General features: G+C 46.8%; 1 protein-coding gene across 1 annotated transcript in view; it reads left to right on the forward strand.

Annotated features, from left to right (window-relative positions):
• Nucleotides 1-20,679, forward strand: part of TMIE (transmembrane inner ear) — a 42,557-nt gene that overhangs the window by 12,257 nt on the left and 9,621 nt on the right. The window contains exon 2 of the mRNA XM_061587383.1: nt 558-675. Coding sequence (XP_061443367.1) covers nt 558-675 — 118 coding nt within the window. The remainder of the gene's footprint in view (nt 1-557; nt 676-20,679) is intronic.

Consider the following 20,679-nt stretch of genomic DNA (forward strand, 5'->3'; position numbering starts at 1 on the left):
GCCTTGACCACCATCTTGGTTGATGGTAGGCATGCGCACACAGCGCAGCCAGCATTCACGGTGCGACTCCAGCGTTTGGCCACGTGCTGCCGAAAAGATGTTGTGCCTTTTCACTGTGGTGCTCCATCCAACAATAGTCACAGTCAGAGCATGGCTGACTTGAGTCCACTAATTTCAATGGGTATATTCTGAGTAGGACCCACTGAACTACATGGCTGACTTGAGTCCACTAATTTCAATGGGTATATTCTGAGTAGGACCCACTGAACTACATGGCTGACTTGAGTCCACTAATTTCAATGGGTATATTCTGAGTAGGACCCACTGAACTACATGGCTGACTTGAGTCCACTAATTTCAATGGGTATATTCTGAGTAGGACCCACTGAACTACATGGCTGACTTGAGTCCACTAATTTCAATGGGTATATTCTGAGTAGGACCCACTGAACTACATGGCTGACTTGAGTCCACTAATTTCAATGGGTATATTCTGAGTAGGACTTAGTTGAAGACGATCCCTTGATTGTAACCCATCTTCTCTGCTCTTCCTTTAGGCTACCACTGAACCACCGAAAAAGAAGCCAGACCCTGTCACATCGGAGACCGTGGTGATCTGGGGCTTGCGTCTATGGCAAGTGGTGGGGATATTTGCCATTTTTGTCATGAGCATTAGTAAGTGCTGAGTCTCTGCCTTCCATCCTAACCTCACAGCAACGTATGAGTGCACAGAGCAAGGAGTGGTCTTGCACAGACCTTGGAAAAGTCACTTTTTTGAACTACAACTCCCATCAGCCCCAGCCAGCATGGCCACTGGATTGGGCTGATGTGAGTTCTGGTTCAAAAAAGTAACTTTTCCAAGCTCTGGTCTTGCAGGTGGGGAGCCTCACTCACTGAGTGCCACCCCTTCATTTGGAGGACTGAACAGGAATGAAGCTGTAGAGGTTGGGAAACAGCGCCAGCAGACAGGATCTTGTTCACGTGGGCCCCTTCAACATAACATAAGAACAGCAGAAGAGCCGTACTGGGTGAAAGCACAGGCCCATCTAGTCTGGCACCCTGTTGTCACAGTGGCCAGCTAGATGTCTATGGGAGGCCTGCAAGCAGGACCTGAATGCAACAGCAACTCTCCCCGTTCGTGACTCCCAGCAACGGGTATTCAGGAGAACACTGCCTCTGACAGCAGAGGGAGGACATAGGTCACATCCATGCCACACATGCAAAGCACTCTTATGCCGCTTTAAGAGTCGTAGCTTCCCCCAAAGAATCCTGGGAACTGTCGTTTGTGAAGGATGCTCTGTGAGGGGTCTCCTAACAACTCTCAGCACCCTTTGCAAATGACAGTTCCCAGATTCTTGCAGGGGGGGGGAGCCATGACTGTTAAAGTGGTACAAGAGTGTGGTGCGGATGCAACCAGAGTGATGGCGAGCTCTGGATGAACACATCAAGGTTTGAGGCTGAACCAGCAGGCAAGAACAATCCTACTCGCCTTCTCTATGCCTCTGCTTTGCACCCACACTTTGTGTGAACATACAACCAGTATAGCAAGCTGCCTTATACTCAGGCCACATTAACACCATACATTGAAAGCACTTTAAACAGTCATGGCTTCCCCCAAAGAATCCTGGGAAGGGCACTTGGTTAAGAGTCCTGAGAGGAGATCCCTATCCCCGCCCCCAGCACTACAATTCCCAGCGTCCCTTGCAAAGAGGGATTGCCTATTAAACCACTCTGGGAAGTGGAGCTCGGGGGGGGGGAATAGGAGTCTCTGGACCCTTCACAAACTAGCAACCAGGGTTTAAAGTGGAATAACAGTGCTTTAAATGTATGGTGTGAACGTGCTCTGAGCCAGAGGGTACACACACCTCTCTCTCTCCTCCATCCAGGCATGCAAGAGGGATGATCACAGTTCAAGGACGCTTTCTAACCACAGAAAAGCAGCCGAGGAGGACACAGAGGAAGGCCAGCGAGGGCTGGATAGAGAGGCCTAGAGGCAGGGGAGACTGGTGGCGCTGATGTCAGTGTGGCAGTGAATCTGCTCCGGGTTTCAGTCTGAACTTTCAAGGAGCTGTCCAAGGTGCTTTAGTTTGGACTAAAACCTGGAGCAGATTCACTGCACCACTGGCATCGGAGCCACCAGTTTTCACTTCCTACAAAGCTGCATCCAGCACCCAGGGCTGAGGTTCCCCACACTCCCCTTCTACAGGATACTTGCAGTCTGATCCTAAGCATATTCACCCAGAAATAAACTCCACTCAATTCAATATGTTACTCCTTAGTAAGCGTGCATATGATTTGCCCCCAAGTCCAATGCAGGTTGCTCTGAACTGGGGATGGGCAAGTCTGTCCATTTCAGCTTCAGTCATGTAGTGGCAGATTCAGAAGTGGGAGGTCCCTTCATGATAGTCACAGCCACACCCCTCCCTGCTGTTTCTGTTTGCTGCTGGATTGTGAATGACATCATTTTAATGCCTTCTCCCACAACAACAGATGTCCCTAGGAGCCCATCAGCTTGAAAAGGGAGAGTGTTACCTACTGAAGAGTCTTCTCAGTGGTTGACTTACCTCTTTTCACTCTAATTGGCTCCTATCACCAGGAAATGACAAGGAAGCATGTTAGAAGACTTTTCTCAGTAGCTAACACTCCCCTTTCATGCTGATTGGCTTGTGGGACACTGGAAATATAGGGGTTCTGCTTGGGCCCTGCTCCCAAAAAAGTAAAGGGTCTAAGACCCCCCTGAGACCTTGGATGACTACACCCCTGTTTGGTGTCTCTAAGTGTCTCACTGTTTCCATTGTTTAGTTCTCTGCATTGCTACTTTAGTTGGCAATTTTTTAAAAAAAGAATTCCTCATGAAAATTCATTAGCATTTTTTGTGAATTTCTCCTAATATGCACATGTTTACATACAATTTTGTCTAAAATACACACTTTTGCAAAGCAATTTCCCTGAATATAATGCATTTTTTAAAAATGTTATTTTCACTGATATATGCATTCATAGCTGTATGCACACCTTACCAAGCGTACGCATTTTTGTACCCATTCATTGGCTGGAGAAGAGCGCTGTAAATTTGGATAAGTGCAGATTTCCAAGGAGAGCAGTATTGTTTCAGAAAATGTAGACTTGGCATGTTCTCCTTTAAACACAGACTGAGAGATAAGTGATTAGCACAAGGCTAAACATGACAGATTTTTTTTAATTTGTGTGATTTTTTTTAAAGGAACAGCACTCTTACACAAGTACTCCATTTCACAGCTGTTGATTAACTGAGAGGTCACCTAGAAGTTAGTTAATTGCCCAATGGCCCTGCTTAGAAGCAGAATCAAATTTCAGAACATAAGAAGAGCATGCTGGACCAGCCCATCTAATCCAGCATCCGGTTCTCACGGTGGCCAACCAGATGCCTCAATGGGAAGCCTGCAAGCAGGACCTGATCAGAAGAGCGTCACCCTTCCTACGATTCCCAGTGTCTGTGGAGATGGAGATGGAAATTGGCTGCTCCCTGATCTGAATGAGTGCCCTGAATGAGGGCACTGGGCTGGCCGTAGATCTTAAATCTCTCTGCCTCCCCCCCCCACCCAGTGCTGTGCCAAAACAGCTGGTATAGCACAGTGGGGAGGAGAGCCCGGCTGGGAGTCCAGAGTCTGTGAGTTCAAATCCCCGCTCGTCTCTCCTGGGTGTCAAGGGCCAGCTAAAGATCACCCCCACAGGCTCAGGGGTGACGTGCCCTGCCACCTGTGCAGCCGTGGGCAAGCGGCATAGTCCCAAGGAGCCCAGTTGCCCCCCAGCTGGCAGTTGCAGACAAGGAAGGGGCTGGCTCACAGCCGGAGGGGTCCTGGGCACCTTTCATGAGAATACTCAACAGGATTAAACAAATTAATGAAGACTGTCAATGGCTACTAGCTTCCAGGATTTATTTAGAACTCTGAAGTCACCCAACAGAGCCAGATGGAAAATAGTGGCCTGAGTAGGCGGAGTCAAATGCAAATGGGTGGCACAGGAGGCGGAGCCAAGGACCCCTGAATCACACATTGGGATGCCTTGCATATAACTACCAATCTGCCTCTGAGTTATTACGGACCAGAGATTCCAATCCCAAACTCTAATAAGACCCAATCAAAGGAAACCAATTAATATTCATGTTTTACAGATGAGGAGCATTGAGGCTGAGAAATGACTAGCACAGCCCATTTTCCTTGCTAGTGTTAAACCGTTAGGAGACACAAACTGTCGCACTGCTAATGACAATCACCCAGAGATCAACCAGTGGATCCCTTCTTCCCTGCCTGAAATCAGCATACTAACTGAACCAAGGACTGGGAATGTATGGCCCTCCAGATGTTAGTGGACTCCATATCCCATCATCTCCCTTACCACTGGCCCTACTGGCAGGGCTTGATGGGAGTTGTAGTCTGACAGCATCCTGAGGGCCACAGGTTCCCCACCCCTGAATTTAATCAATCAAATCTTGACACAGTCGTATTTAGCTCCAGAACTTACCACCTTTCCATGCAGAGGAGGGGATCCCATCTTCTTAGAGAGGGCTCAAGGTGCTCTGTCCCCTGGAGCGAAATTATATAAATCATAGATGTGGGTGGTCAAAATGTAGATTCTACACTGATGGCAGTTCTTTGCTCCGGCTGTGCTTCATTTTAGAATGCAGAGCCAGCATCTGCCTGAGATCAGACTTGGAAAGCTGAGAAATTCGTAATTTCGAGGCAGGTTTGTCTTGCCTCCTTGGTGGTGCTAGTTTCAGATCTGAGCTCGGAGATAAGGGGAGAAACGCCAAGGCAACAGAACTGCCCTCTTGTCTTCATCCCTTAAAAACAATCCTTTGTCGTTTTCCTGAAGTGTGGGGTCTGAAACCAGGCCTGCCCTTTGGTCTTTGCTGAGCTGGCCACACCTAATTCTGGCTGAGGGGATCAAAGAACTCTCTCCGCAGTAGAGGAGTTGTAGAACCAATCATCATAGATAGCTCAGCCCTCCCCATAAGGCTGTAGAAATGCATCATTTTCCATTCTGACCTTTGTAGTAACATACAGCGCCGTTTCTGTTCTGCTGCAGTTCGTCCTCCGTCCAAACCTGTGTGATTCATCTTGCTGATATTGCATTGCCATTACGTCCATTCATTTCAATGTCATGGAAACGCAATGCAAATGAAGGGGGGGGAATGAACGCAGCAGTGGCTGAGATAGTACATTTCCCCCCATTGATAGAGTACAAGATTGGGGATGGAGGCACGCCTATCCTATTTCGTGGCCATTTTGTAACTGACATCCACAGCACTTTTGGGGTGGGGGATTGTAGAGAGCGATGTTAGAAGGAAATGAAATGCCGAAAGAACAGACAGTGGTAGTTACATTATTAAGAGTGGCCATTCACAAAAAACAAAAACAAAAAAAACCCCAAGAAAAACTGTTGTTGATAACACAGCCATCTTGCCATTGGTTAACCAATTAACACATGTAGTGTGATTAAAAACATACACCTACTTTTGTCTTAAGTCAGCAAAATCCAGCCGTTTCACCTTGCAGTCTCCTCTGATGTGCTTTTCTTCTAGTATCACCACTTTTTAGGTTTTTGTTCTTTGCTTTTGGTTCTCTGCATAAAACAGTAATAAGCTGTGTTTCATCATCACTCATCCGTCCCGCCCACGTTAATGTTAATCTTATTTTCATTAAAAAAACCCGTAATACTTTATTACTTTAGTATTATTTGCTCCCAAATTATTAATATATCTTAATGCTACTGTTCCTTCCTAATTGGTTATCCCTATAGTATTTTATACCAAGATACAACTGACTTTTAAAAATTCATATTTCTCCAATGATTCTTTCCTGTTCCTCTGTCTCCACTACTTATCTTTTTCCTCCTCTCCATTACCCTCTCTTTCATGTTCTCCCTTCGCCTTTCTTTTCTTTATCTTTCTTTCCTTTCTCTTTCTGACTTTTTTGCTTCTTTAAAAATAAATAACTACCAGCCCATTTCTTTCCATAAGTAAGAACAAATTCTGTCAGACTAAATAAATCACATCAATGTTGCTTGCCTCGGTAATGGACTGGATGAGAGCTAATAAACTGGAGCTCAGTCCAGACAAGACTGAGGCGCTGTTAGCGGGTGGTTCCCTAGACCAGATGGAGGGGATGTGGCCTGCTCTGGATGGGGTTGCGCTCCCTCTGAAGGAGCAGATGCGTCACTCAGAGGTACTCCTGGATCCATTACTGTCACCTGAGGCTCAAGCAGCCTTGGGCTGTGGAATGCCTTCGATCAACTTTGACTGATGGTCCAGTTATGACCCTATCTGGACAGGGATAGCGTGACTTCTGTTATCTGCACTCTGGTAACCTCTAGGAGATCGGCCCATGACGATCAACACACAATCTTGACAGAAAAAGGCTTTGACTTCCCCTATCTTGGCAGCCATCTCTCTGTAAAAGCTGACATCGATGCTGAAATTCAACATCGTCTGAGCTCTGCGAGTGCCGCATTCTCCCGAATGAAGCGTAGAGTGTTCAAGGATCGGGATATTCGCAGGGAGACCAAAATGCTTATTTACAAAGCCATTGTACTACCCAATGTACTGTATGCCTGTGAAACATGGACCATTTATAAACACCACTCCCAACTTCTTGAAAGATTCCACCAACGCTGCCTCTGGAAAATTCTGCAAATTACTTGGGAAGACAGATGGATTAATGTTAGCGTTTTGGAAGAAGCAAAGACTACCAGTGTTGAAACAATGATCCTTCAACATCAACTTCGCTGGACTGGCCATGTTGTTCGAATGCCTAATCACTGTCTTCCAAAGCAGCTACTTTACTCCCAATTTAAGGATGGAAAACGGAACATCGGTGGACAGCAAAAGAGGTTTAAAGAGAATCTTAAAGAGAATCTAAAAAAAAGTAACATGAACATCGAGAACTGGGAAGTCTTGGCCCATGAACGTCCCAAATGGAGGTTGGCTATTTTCAAAGGTGCTGTGGACTTTGAAGCACTAATACAGGGCAAAAGGGACAAACGAGCCAAGCGGAAGGCGTGTCAAACAAATCCTCATCGTGACCATCTTCCATCTGGAAACCGATGTCCTCACTGTGGGAGGCTGTGTCGATCCAGAATTGGCCTCCACAGTCACCTACGGACCCGCTGTTAAATACCTTATCTTGGAAGACGATCTTACTCGGCCACAAGTGATCGCCAATGATGAATGAGTGAATGAATGGTAACCTCTAGGCTAGATTACCGCAATGCATTATACATGGGGCTACCTTTGAAAACAGTTCAGAAAGTGCAGCTGGTGCAGAATTCAGCTGGATTGCTCACCAGGGCAAGATGGTCTGAGCAGATAACACCAACTCTGGTACAAACGCACTGACTACCAATTCGTTTCCGGACTGAATTCAAAGTGCTGATATGGACCTATAAAGCCTTATATGGCTCAGGACCCCAATACGCCAAGGACAACCTCTCCCCATATAAACCAACTCGGACGCTGCATTCGGCATCGTGTGCCTCCTCTGTGGGAGGTGCTGAGGGTGATAACACGAGAACAGGCCTTCTCCGTGGTGGCTCCCCGCTTATGGAATGCTCTCCCCAGGGAGGCAGAGCTGGCATTATCACACATTTCTCTTCTCCCAGGCATTCAGCACTTAATTTTGAGTCCTGAACGCCCGGGAGGGCTTTTGATGTTGTAGCCTCTTTTAGAGGGTGGGCTTTTCTACCGTGTTTTATATTTTATTTACTGTGTTTTCTTAACATTTTGTTTGTTTTAGTTTTTTATATTGGTTTTGATCTTTTTATTGATTGTTAAGTTGCTTTGGGTTCACTTCTGTGAAGAAAAGGAACCAACACATTTAAATACAATAAGATAGATCAAACAGAAAGGTCAGACCCACAGAATAAATTATATCAAACAAAATAAATTATAAGGGGAAGCACTTCCTTCTACTGTCTCTTTCCAATAATTGATGAACAAGGCCCTCCTTTCATTAAACTGGTCTGCTTGCAAGTATCAGCACTTTTAAGGTCACTTACAGAACTTCCCCCACTTATTATATGTCATTTCTAGTGTGAAATTTGTGTCCTTTTATTCTTTTGCATTGAGATTGTTTTATCCTATATAGAACGCAGAAGGGGCATTGTTGGCAGCTGATGGCAAATAATAAATAACCAATGGTTTCCTCTGCCCTAAGACCTTTGGCCTGGCCTCCGCTCAGATAGGAATAAGCAACTCAAGCATTGTTTAAGAGTGATTCACCCTTCTTTGGGATCCATTTCAGGAAAGAGAAACAGAGATTTTAATTCTCAAGGGATTTTCCTGATTTTTTTTATGTAGCAAGCGGGGATGCCAGACAATTCAGATAAAAATGGAAACAGGCAGAAATTGCCGATGTTTGCATATACGTCCCATGTCTGGAACAGAAATCAATCCAATGAAAGTGATCAGTGTTTGCTGTTGCTTTTGATCTGCAAAGGATACATAATTGATTACATTTCCCCGCATTTGCATTGTTTCTTTTGCCTTGAAATGAATGCAGCGGAGCAGTGTGATGACAACATAGCTGACAGAATTAATTACATAAATTATGCAAGTTACATAATGTCACCACAGTGGACAGTGAGATGAATAATGTAGTTTCTGGCGGACAATGACCCGTAGCAGAACAGAAACAGCGCTGCATGCAAAAAATAAAGGGCAGAACGGAAAAAGCTGCCTTCTTAAATCCCTAGTAGCAAGTGATGAAAAGGAGGAGTTTATGGGATCTAGATTACCTTTGCACAGGGGTGGGCAGGAGTTAACCTTCTTCCTTCCTTTCTTTTCACTAGAGTTGTTGTATTTTAAGCCTGGTGTGTTTTAAATTTATAAACAAGCAAGGGATTCGATTCACGGCGAGAGAAAATTGCAGTTCTGTCACGGGAGCTTAAAAATGGCAAACATTCAATTGTGTGGGCCATTAATTTCACCCTGGGATGCCCCGTTTCCAGCATCACGGCTCTAATTTTATTACTTGTTGCTGGCGTTTGAGTAGGAAGGAACTGTGTGTGTGTGTGTGTGGGAGGAATTAACACCATTAAATAAGCATCACTGTTTTGGATGGTAAATCTGGCCAGATGTTTCAGGCTACTGTATTAAAAAATAAATCCTCCTCTGGTCTAGCTGCGTCAAAAGGAGGACAGCTTCAAGGTGGACATTTTGGCAGTGCTAATTCATGAGGGAGGCAGAGAGACGACTGCATGGGAATTGGCACTGATGCTATAGAGTTACAATATCTATGCAGGAGATTCCAACTGGCAAAGGATGCAAGAAAAAAATTCTGCCTCTAGTCTGGCAAGCTGGACCGCAGGGTGGCCCTACTCTGTCACATTCTGCATTCAGACAGACTCTGGCAGGACAGAGAGTGATTGCTTTATTATTATTATTATTATTATTATTATTATTAATAATAATAATAATAATAATATATTAATTAAGCAGCACATACATCTGGGGTGAGAGCCAGTGTGGTGTAGTGGTTAAGGTGTTGGACTATGACCTGGGAGACCAGGGTTCGAATCCTCACATAGGCATGAAGCTCACTGGGTGACCTTGGGCCAGTCACTGCCTCTCAGCCTCATGAAAACCCTATTTGTAGGGTCGCCATAAGTCGGAATCGACTTGAAGGCAGTACACATCTGGGGTGAGAGACCTCTTTCAGTCTGAGGGCCGCATTTCTTTCTAGGAAACCTTCCAGGGGCCACATGCCAATGGTGGGCGGTGTCAGAGCATAAGTGAGCAGAGCAATAAACGTAAATTTTCCCACTAGGCTAGTTTCAACACACACACACCCTTCCTATCCTCCATCCAGACAAGCAAGAGGCTTTTTTTAAAAAAAAAATCTGGGTAGCCATAAATCGGGATCGACTTGAAGGCAGTCCATTTCCATTTTTCTATCTAAACAAAGCTCTTAAGTGGTTGTCAGAGTTCGAAGGGCACGTTCTAGTCAGGCAAAAACACTCAAGGTCATACAAAGTGAGTCTGGGGAGGAGTATGGCTGGGGAGGAGGTGTGGCTTGGGATAGTCCTGGGGGCCACATAGAGAGACCTGGAGGGCCACATTTAGCCCCTGGGGCCTGATGTACATGCTGTAATAATGATTCTTACACCATCAGTAGACACCCCCTGGAACCTGCCATGATACCGTCCATTTCATAGCTTTAAGGACTCTGCCACTTGGTTCCTGGTCACCTCAATCTCCTGCATGGGATAGGACAACCCTGTTTCTCCAGCTGAGGTGTGGCAGTATCATGAGCTGCTAGCTGTTGTGAACAGCCATGACACCTGGCAGAGGAGATGGCTTTTAGCTTTGTTATGAAAGATGAATAAAACCTCCACATGTAGCAGCAGTATACCTTGGTGTACGAAATGTTGGGATTCCCAGTCTGGAGACAAATATTCAGGGTGACCTGTTTCCTTGCTGGCAGAAACTGCTGCTGCTGGACCTGAGACACCTCAAAAGGCTGAACCGGAGACATCTTTGGCCTGAGCCCAGCAGATCTGTTTAGCTAATAATTCATGCCTGAGCTGTCAAAGGTTAGACTGAGCACGAATGGTGGTGGTACCCAAAGCCTTGAAGTGGCCATCTGGCTTGCTCAAGAATAAGTTCCTTGTAAGCCTTTGACCAAAGGCTACTAGCCCCTATGGTTACACTCTGCCTCCACAGTAAGAGGTAGTATGCTTTTGAACACCAGCTGCTGGAAACCACGGGTGGCGGGGTGGGAAAGTGCTCTTGTGCTAAGGTCCTGCTTATGCGCTTCCCACTGGCATCTGGTCGGCCACTGTCAGAACAGGATGCTGGACTAGATGGGCCACTGGCCTGACCCAGGAGGGCTCTTCTGACATTGTTGTGTTCATATAGCACTTCAGGCAAGGCACTTCTTTGATGCTCCTCCTCTGTCTATTCAATGTTCAAAAAAGTCTAATGCATTTGTAGCCCATTTAGTGACTTCAGTGAGCTCTAGGGTTGCCAGGCTCAGGGCATGAGAATGATCTTGTATCTTTCAGAGAAGAGAAAATGCAGCCAAGTGCAGGTTTTCTTGCAACAATATAATGGGAAAAACCACAAAGTGAAATTCTCCCTCCCCCCTGCACAACTTTTAAAGATACAGAAAACCTCTTGGAGGCCGGGCCTGGCAACCAAGAGGTCTTCTGTATCTTTAAAAGTTGTGCAGGGGGAACTCCACCTTGTGGTTTTTCCCATTACAGTGGATGGTCAGGCCTGGGGCCCAAGTGAGGCCCTTGAGGCCTCTCTGTATTGCCCCATAGACTTTCCCCAGGCCACACCCTCTCCTCAGCCACACCCCCTCTCCTCAGACCACGCCCCTCACTGGCTCTGCTTTGTACTCTTCCTGAGTGTCTTTGCCTGGCTGAAGTGCGTCCTCGAACTCTGACAACGCTTCTTGCTTGAACAGAGTGGAACGTGTGTGTGTGCAGAAACTAACCTTCTGTGCAAAGGCAACATTCATATTTGTTGCTCCACCTACTTTTGCTTCTAGCTCCACCCACCACCGGCATGCACACACACACACCGAAGGTTGCCCAGGAGGGGATGCCCTCAGTCAGAAAAAGGTTCTCCATCCCTGCCCTGAATCCATCTCTAGGCATAAAAGGCACAAGAGTCACTCACGAATGAGCATCCAGGTGTTCTGAGAGCCTTTTAAATTGCAGCATTCCCGGCTGCCCCTTTTGGAACAGATCTGCAGAAACCACCAACAGGATCAACGATGGGAGTGACGTTTTCATTTGCGAGGCAATGCGAGACAATGGCGACCTTCATTAAAGGACGATTAAACACCTTGGTATCTTGGATCAATGTTTACAGCTCTGAACAAGATACTTCCTCTGATTTATGGCTTTTAGTTCCACCACCACCGTTGATAGCAAATGCTCTGTCAGTTCGTTCCTGCCTTCGGTCTTAGCTGTTCAGTCGTGGCTGGTGGCTTCATGTCAATGAATGGGGCAGTGGGATTCACTCCAGGGTTTAGTCCAAAAGCACCTTGGGCAGCTCCTTTGAAAGTTCAGAGTAAAACCTGGAGTGGATTCCTCTCCCCCACTGGGGAGCCACCACTGGATCCATTCCTCATTCTTAACTCTTTCTGCCTCCCTTTCCTTCCTTTCTTGTTTCCCAAGTTGAGGGTTTCAATTACCCCACACTACAGGCCCCTGAGATCCTCCAGAGGCTCCCCCATCCTTGCCTGGAAGCTTTAATCCCAAACACGGTAGAGCTCTGCCTGTGATTTCTCAGCAGTGAAAGAAAGACACTCTGCACAGACTCAGAGGATCTCTTTCTTGCATTAGCACTGTGTACAGTCCAGTTAAGAAAAACCCTACAGAAGACACATACATAGGAAGCTGCCTTATCCTGAGTCAGGCCACTCGATCCATCTTGTCTACAATGACTCGTCGCAGCTTTCCAGGGTTTTAGGCAGGAGTGTCTGCCAGCTCTAACTGGAGATGCTGGGGACTGAACCTGGGACATTCTGCATGCAAGGCAGATGTTCTGCCACTGAGCTACAGCCCTTCCCATACCCACCCACAAGGTCTGTGCCTTCAACAAAGCCCTGTGAGGAGAGACTGAAAGAACTGGGCATGTTTAGCCTGGAGAAGAGAAGACTGACGGGAGATATGATAGCACTCTTCAAGTACATGAAAGGTTGTCACATAGAGGAGGGCTGGGATCTCTTCTTGATCGTCCCAGAGTGCAAGACACGGAATAATGGGCTCAAGTTGCAGGAAGCCAGATTTCGACTGGACATCAGGAAAAAACTTCCTGTTACAGCCATACAACAATGGAACCAATTACCTAGAGAGGTAGTGGGCTCCCCGACACTGGAGGCCTTCAAGAGGCAGCTGGACAGCCACCTGTCGGGAATGCTTTGATTTGGATTCCTGCATTGATCAGGAGGTTGGACTTGATGGCCTTATAGGCCCCTTCCAATTCTACTATTCTGTGATTCTATGAACAAGCTTTGCCATATGACTGTATTTGTCTTAGAGACCCAACATTATTTCAGGGTCCAGTTTCCTCCCCAGGGACTCTCGGACTGGCATTTCTGAGAGGGAGGGTTTTCAACCTCGCTTGTCTCTTGGTACGTGTGCATGGCAATGCACGCACCATGAGAACGAAAGCCCTGCAGAGGACTGCCGTTGTTCCATTCTGCAAAAGCTGCAGCATGTTTTAAACCAGGACAGCCTATTGTCAGGCAATTAGGGTTTACCCACCGAATCTATCTCTGATCCGCAGAACAAATGCAAGCATGCCTTTGAAATGACGGAGAGCAAGGGGGAGTCTCGTAGCTCAGGGGCGGAGCATCTACTTTGCATGCAGAAGGTCCCATGCTCAATTCCCAGTGGCATCTCCAGGCAGGGTTAGGAAAGATTCCCTGCTTGAAACCCTGGAGAACCTCTGCCACTCAGTGTTGACAGTATTAGGCTTAATGGACCCATATTCTGACTCAGCAGCTTCCTTTTCTAATGCAGCCCTTTGTACAGAACCATGAGGACTGGGATATTCTTCATGTTTAGGTGAAGGACAATAGCTCAGTGGCAGTCCAGAGCCTTTGTTTTGCACTCATCCCCGGAAGGGTTAGGAAAGATTCCCGCTGCTCATCAGAGTCGATGATGGACCACTGACCTGATTCAGTGTAAAACACCTTCCAAGGCCACCGAGGGCATATGAAGGCAGAGGAGGGACAAGCTACTTGAGAGTGGAACAGGGTGACTTGGTCAGTAATAGGCTGTCCTCCATTGGAGGTTATTAAGCAGAGGCTGGATGGCCACCAATCAGGGACACTGTAGCAGCTGATTTCCTGTGCCAGCAGTGGGTTGGGCTAGATGACCTTTGAGGAGACTTCCAACCAGAGCTTGGAAGAGTTACTTTTTTGAACTACAACTCCCACCAGCCCAATCCAGTGGCCAGGGCCGGCTCCAGGAATGTGGGGGCCCTTGGGCATTAGCCTGCCCTGCGCCCCTCTGCTTCCCTTCCGCGATCCCGCAGATCGCAAGACAAGCTTCCGAACCACCCACCATCCCCCGCCATCCCCACCGCTTCACCTACCTTTCTCTGCTGTTCGCGCAGGGTTGCCATCAATAAAGATGGCGGCCGAGGTTTCCGTAAGGGACTGAAGCCTTTGCTGCCATCTTGGTTGATGGCATGCAGCACACGCATTGCTGCCATCAACCAAGATGGCGGCAGAGGCTTCAGTCCCTTACGGAAACCTCGGCTGCCATCTTACTGATGGCAACCCTGCGTGAACAGCCGAGAAAGGTAGGTGAAGCGTGGGGGATGGCAGGCAGCTCGGAAGCTCGTCTTGCGATCCATGGGATTGCGGAAGGGGAGCAGAGGGCCCCTCAGGCCCCCCCAGAGGCTCCTAGAGCTGCGGGACCCTCGGGCCAGTGCCCAACTTTGCCACCCTTTGGAACCGGCCCTGCCAGTGGCCATGCTGTCTGGGGCTGATGGGTGTTGTAGTTCAAAAAAGTAACTTTTCCAAGCTCTGCTTCCAACTCTGTGATTCTAAGAGCAGAGCCTGCCACAATGGGTAATTGGCAGCGGTCCTGGGCAGCGATCTTGGGTACGAGCCTAGCGGTGTCATAGAATCATAGAATCCTAGAGTTGGAAGGGGCCTTGTAGGCCATCGAGTCCAACCCTCTGCTCACAGCAGGAAATCCACAGCTAGAGCATCTCCCGCAGATAGCTGTCCAGCCTCTGCTTGAAGACATCCAGCGAAGGGGATCCCACCACCTCCCTAGGCAGTCGGTTCCATTGCCGAACTGCCCTTACTGTCACAAATATGTCGCTGATTTCACCTGTGGAAATGCTAACAAGTGTTGAATTCTTATTCCCACTAATCCAAATGCACCTATACCATTGAAAATTAGCACCTACCTATTAATCAAATGTACATTGACTTTTTAAAGGCTGCAGTCCTGGCCTGTTGGAGACTGTGGGGGCTTACCTCTGAGTAAGCATGCGTAGGATTCCTTTGTCAGCCTCACCCCCCCCCCGATATTACTGGACTCCAGGTTCCCTCATCGCTAACCATTATTTATGCTGGCCGAGACTGATGAGAGTGGGAGTCCAGCAACATCTGGAGGGCCACAGGTTTTTCCACTGCTGAAATAAAATGTGCAGGTCTACTTAAATACAAAACCAATTCTGAGCGAAAGGTTCTCGGATAATTGGGAGATGCCCATCATCCCACAGGTTGCATTCCCTCGCCCTTCCTACGTCATCACACACACAGCTCCAGCACGGAGATGTGCAATCAAACCTTAAGGGAGAAAATGTGTTCTGCCCTCTTGTGGAAATGGAGAGTTCTCCAAATAGTAAACAAAGAAGATGGAGTGGGGGGGAAATAGATTATTGACTGTAGAATGAAATTAGAACTGAAAAATAACATTCTCTCTCTCTCTCTCTCTCTCTCTCTCTCTCTCTCTCTCTCACTCACACACACACACACACACACAGAGAGAGAGAGAGAGAGAGAGAGAGTGAGTTATGGGACTGGGGCGTTGGTTTGGATGCTATCTTTAGGTCCCCCTCCTGTAATTCTGTATCTCTAAAATGGGATTCTGTAGCAGAAGATACTGCTGAAGTGGCCAAGCCAGTCTCTTTGTTTGGCGAATGGCCCTAGCCAGGTCTGTTAAGCATCCTTTTGATGTGGCCAAAGAGTTGGCCAAGTACAGGGGTGTTGCCACAGAAGCTACGAGCGAGTGATGCTTCCACAAGGAGGGGCAGGCCTCGCCCTCTCTCACCTGGCTGGAGGCTACCTCCCCTTAGGTGTAGGAGAACAAGAGACCGGGGCCAGTCTTGTCTTGTCTCCTGAGGAGCTGGGAAGATGCAGAGGGCGGACTTGTTCTCTGTGCTGAGACCAAAATTATGGCTCTTTTTGGGAGGGGGGAACCTAATGGCGGAACAAGATCTTTTGGAGTCGATTAATGCTGTGAGGCCTTCCATCTTATGCTCAGCCCATGTTGTTGTTATGTGCCTGCAAGTCTATTACTACTTGCGGTGACCCTATGAATCAGCAACCTCCAATAGCATCTGTCGTGAGCCACCCTGTTCAGATCTTGTAAGTTCAAGTCTGTGGCTTCCTTTATGGAATCAATCCATCTCTTCTTTGGCCTTCCTCTTTTTCTATTATCTTCTGTTTTTCCCAGCATTATTGTCTTTTCTAGTGAATCATGTCTTCTCATGATGTGTCCAAAGTATGATAACCTCAGTTTCATCAGCTTCTAGTGACAGCTCTGGTTTAATTTGTTCTAACACCCTAATTTGTATTTTTTGGGGGGTCCATGGTATCTGCAAAGCTCTCCTCCAACACCACATTTCAAAGGAGCTCAGCCCATATCTACATCTGTATTGTTATGGGTTTGTGGGTTAAGATAGATGATTTCTGTGAGCCCCCTTCCAGCCTCTGATTTGGAACCCTGCACTTGGAGGTGGGCTCTGCAGCTGAGATAAGTCTGCTGGCCAGATAAGTCTCCTTTGCTCATCTGATAGTGGCCAGGTGGGCTAATGGCTCTGTCAAGTGCTCATTAGAATGGGCCAGGGAGATCCTATTATTATTGGAACTCTTCAGGACAGCCCCCTGTGATGTTCCTATATATTAGTGTATATACGGTAAGTGCTGGTTGTTTAGAGTATACATGGTAAGTAGTGAAAGAGGAGGGGGAGTGAATGGGCAATAGAATGCTTGATGATTGGCTGAATGTTTAAAATGGCTGACAGTATAAATGAAAGGATGACAGGTAAATCTGGGTGAATGTGAGGTGGTGAATTGTGGAATCTGGGGGGGAGAAGAGAAAGAGTGGATTGCTTGGTGGGGTTTATAGAGTTGTTTACCAGGAGGGAGGTGGAGTTTGGATTAGTATTGAGTAAAACCATATGCTTATGTGCCTTAAGAAGAAATCTTGTTAATCTTGTTAGCTTTGTTATCTGTAATAAATACTTAATTTGGTTTACCAAAGGCCTGATCCTTGGCTGGGGTTTCACAGACCAGAAGGGAGGGTAAGGTAATGACCAAGGCTGAAGGGGAACTGTAACAAATGGTGGCAGCGGTGAAGAGAATAACAATACCAGTATTCAGAGTCTCTGGGAATACTAGTATTGGGACGTTACTGGTGGTTGCCTAGCAGGGGGATCTGTTGAGATCTGTGCTAGAGCGGGGAGAGAAACCATAAGAGAGAGCGGTCCGGACTGGTGGAGTCCCTGGTGGTGCCTAGAGACAGGGAGTAACCACGAGCAGGTAGGAACCTGACAGGGAGAGCCAGGGAAGGACGCCTCACATGTGGTGTCAGTAGCGGTGGGATACGAACAACAGAGAATCCAGATACGAATACTAGAGAATCCCTAATAGTTGTGTGGCAAACAGAAATAACAAAACAAGATTTCTTGTGAGAGTGACTGGCAAAGAGTGTGTGGCAAAGAGTGAGTGAACTCAAACACCATGGCTGAATACATAAAAATGAAAAGAGAGGAGCTGGTGGAGAAGTGCATAACATTCAATTTACCTCATGAGGGTAAAGGGGTAGATGAATTGAGGGTAGCACTTATAGGATTTGCAACTGCCCAGCAAAAACAACCTGTCAGAGAAGAGACCCCAGAAGGATATTTAAGCAATCCCGCTTATATAGAGTACTTGAGAGAGAAGTTGAGGATGGAAGGTGCAGAGAAGGAAAAACAGAAAGAGTTGGAAGCTGAGAGATTGAGGATGGAGGCTGAGGAAAAAGACAAGCAGAGAGAGTTGGAAGCTGAGAGATTGAGGATGGAGGCTGAGGAAAAAGATAAACAGCGGGAGTTGGAAGCTGAGAGATTGAGGATGGAAGGTGCAGAGAAGGAAAAACAGAGGGAGTTGGAAATTGAGAGAATGAGATTGGGGTTTGAGGAGAGGGAGAAGCAACGAGCATTGGATGCTGAATTACAAGTAGAAAAGTTAAAATTTGATAGAGAGAAATTTCACTCTGAGGAGACAAGGAAAGAGAGAGATGGAGCAAAAATAAAAATTACTCCAAAGGACTTTGCTGTCTATGAGCCTGGTCAAGATCCTCAAATTTACCTCAGTACCTTTGAAAAAGGAGCTCAGTTGTGGGGGCTACCTGAAGATAAATACATGCAGTATTTATCAAACCTGATTAAAGGGGAATTGGCTGAGGTATACCAATATTTCCCCTCAGACAAGCCCGTCACCTATGCTGAATTCAAAGAAGCAGTGTTTAAAAGATTCAGACTGGGGCCTGATTATTTTAGAAAGCTTTTCAGAAACTGCCAGATACAGACAGGGAGGTCTTTTGTGGAACTGGGAGCAAAGTTGATGGATATATTTGGAAAGTGGATGAGTAGTGCCAAAGCTCAGTCAGTGGAAGAGGTGAAAAGCCTCATGATACTGGATCAATTATACCATCAGTTACCACCAGAAATAAGGCTCCTGGTCAAAGACCGTTCCCCTACATCGGTGCAGGAGGCCGCAGAGCTGGCGGATCACTTCGCCTCCAATAGAACTGGCTGGGTGGGGAAAACATCAAGAGAGTTTAAACCCAGACCATATAGTGCTGGCAGAAGGGATGTGGTACCACAGCGAGTGAGTCCTCCATTAAAATCTGAAGGGCACAGGACACCCCAGAGTGGATCTGTGTACCCTAAAAGTGAGGAGAAATTATGCTACAAATGTGGTAGACCAGGGCACCTACGTTTTCAATGTGAGGTTGCCAACCCCATTAGTAATCCTGCTCAGACAAGGGCAGTGAAAACAGAGCCCAAGGCTTTAGAAACAGCGAAAAAGGTTCAGTTTTGCCAGATAAACTGGACAGAAGTAACAGACCTTGATTCAAGTCTGAGAGAGGAAGTGAGAGTACAAGGGGCAAATTATTGGGCATTGCTTGATACTGGTGCCGCTCAGACATTACTGAGGCCAGATTTAATAAAATCTGAGGTAATATTACCTCAGGAAACTGTGACTATCCAAGGAGTGAGGGGTCAACCAGAAAGTTTGCCTGTGGCCCTGGTGGAAATGACTTGGAGAGGCCGAGAGGGCCAATATAAAGTAGGCATTAATGCCCAGCAACAAGAACCAGTAATACTGGGAAGGGATGTAATGGGCGCCCAAGGAAAGATCTATGTAGTGACCAGACAGCAAATTGGCAGAGAAAATAAGCCATATTAAGGGGGGCTGAAACAAACAGGGTGGAATCTGTTAACCAGCCTCAGGTCACCATAGCAACCACTAGCAGGCCTGCTGAAGAAGACAAACTGTATCAAGTGGTCTCTGGGGAAGAAGCAGAGCAATTCAGGGAAGAGCTGCATAAAGATATCAGTTTGAAGCAGGTAAAGGAACAAACCCTGACCCAGCAGATTCCTTTCGCTGACAAGCTGAGGAGTCAAGTTGTGTGTGAGAATGGGATTTTATGTGGACTGTGGATGCCTGCTGAGAGAGGGGGTGAATGTGAACCAGTGAAACAAATGATGGAAGTGGTGAAAGAGAATTTGAGTCAAGCTCAGCAGAAGCAAAGTTACTGGTATGACAGAACAGCCAGAGAACATGTGTATAATGTGGGAGATATGGTTATGGCGTTCATACCCAGGAAACATGACAAATTACAGGCTAACTGGGAAGGACCATATACCATCAGAGAAAGGCTTGACACAGTGACATATGTAATCACCACAGACCAATTAAACAAAAGCAAAGTGGTTCATGTAAATATGTTGAAGTCTTACCATACCAGGGATGCAGGCCTGCTGAAGAAGACAAACTGTATCATAAGAACATAAGAACATAAGAAGAGCCTGCTGGATCAGGCCAGTGGCCCATCTAGTCCAGCATCCTGTTCTCACAGTGGCCAACCAGGTGCCTGGGGGAAGCCCGCAAGCAGGACCCGAGTGCAAGAACACTCTCCCCTCCTGAGGCTTCTGGCAACTGGTTTTCAGAAGCATGCTGCCTCTGACTAGGGTGGCAGAGCACAGCCATCATGGCTAGTAGCCATTGATAGCCCTGTCCTCCATGAATTTGTCTAATCTTCTTTTAAAGCCATCCAAGCTGGTGGCCATTACTGCATCTTGTGGGAGCAAATTCCATAGTTTAACTATGCGCTGAGTAAAGAAGTACTTTTGTCTGTCCTGAATCTTCCAACATTCAGCTTCTTTGAATGTCCACGAGTTCTAGTATTATGAGAGAGGGAGAAGAACCTTTCTCTATCCACCCTCTCAATGCCATGCAGAATTTTATACACTTCTATCATGTCTCCTCCGACCCGCCTTTTCTCTAAACTGAAAAGCCCCAAATGCTGCAACCTTTCCTTGTAAGGGAGTCGCTCCATCCCCTTGATCATTCTGGTTGCCCTCTTCTGAACCTTTTCCAACTCTATAATATCCTTTTTGAGATGAGGCGACCAGAACTGCACACAGTATTCCAAATGCGGCGTCACCATAGATATATACAACGGCATTATGATATCGGCTGTTTTATATGTTTTATTTTCAATACCTTTCCTAATTATCGCTAGCATGGAATTTGCCTTTTTCACAGCTGCCGCACACTGGGTCGACATTTTCATCGTGCTGTCCACTACAACCCCGAGGTCTCTCTCCTGGTCAGTCACCGCCAGTTCAGACCCCATGAGCGTATATGTGAAATTAAGATTTTTTGC

This window comes from Rhineura floridana, chromosome 10 (genome assembly GCF_030035675.1).
Source record: "Rhineura floridana isolate rRhiFlo1 chromosome 10, rRhiFlo1.hap2, whole genome shotgun sequence".
Lineage (NCBI taxonomy): Eukaryota > Metazoa > Chordata > Lepidosauria > Squamata > Rhineuridae > Rhineura > Rhineura floridana.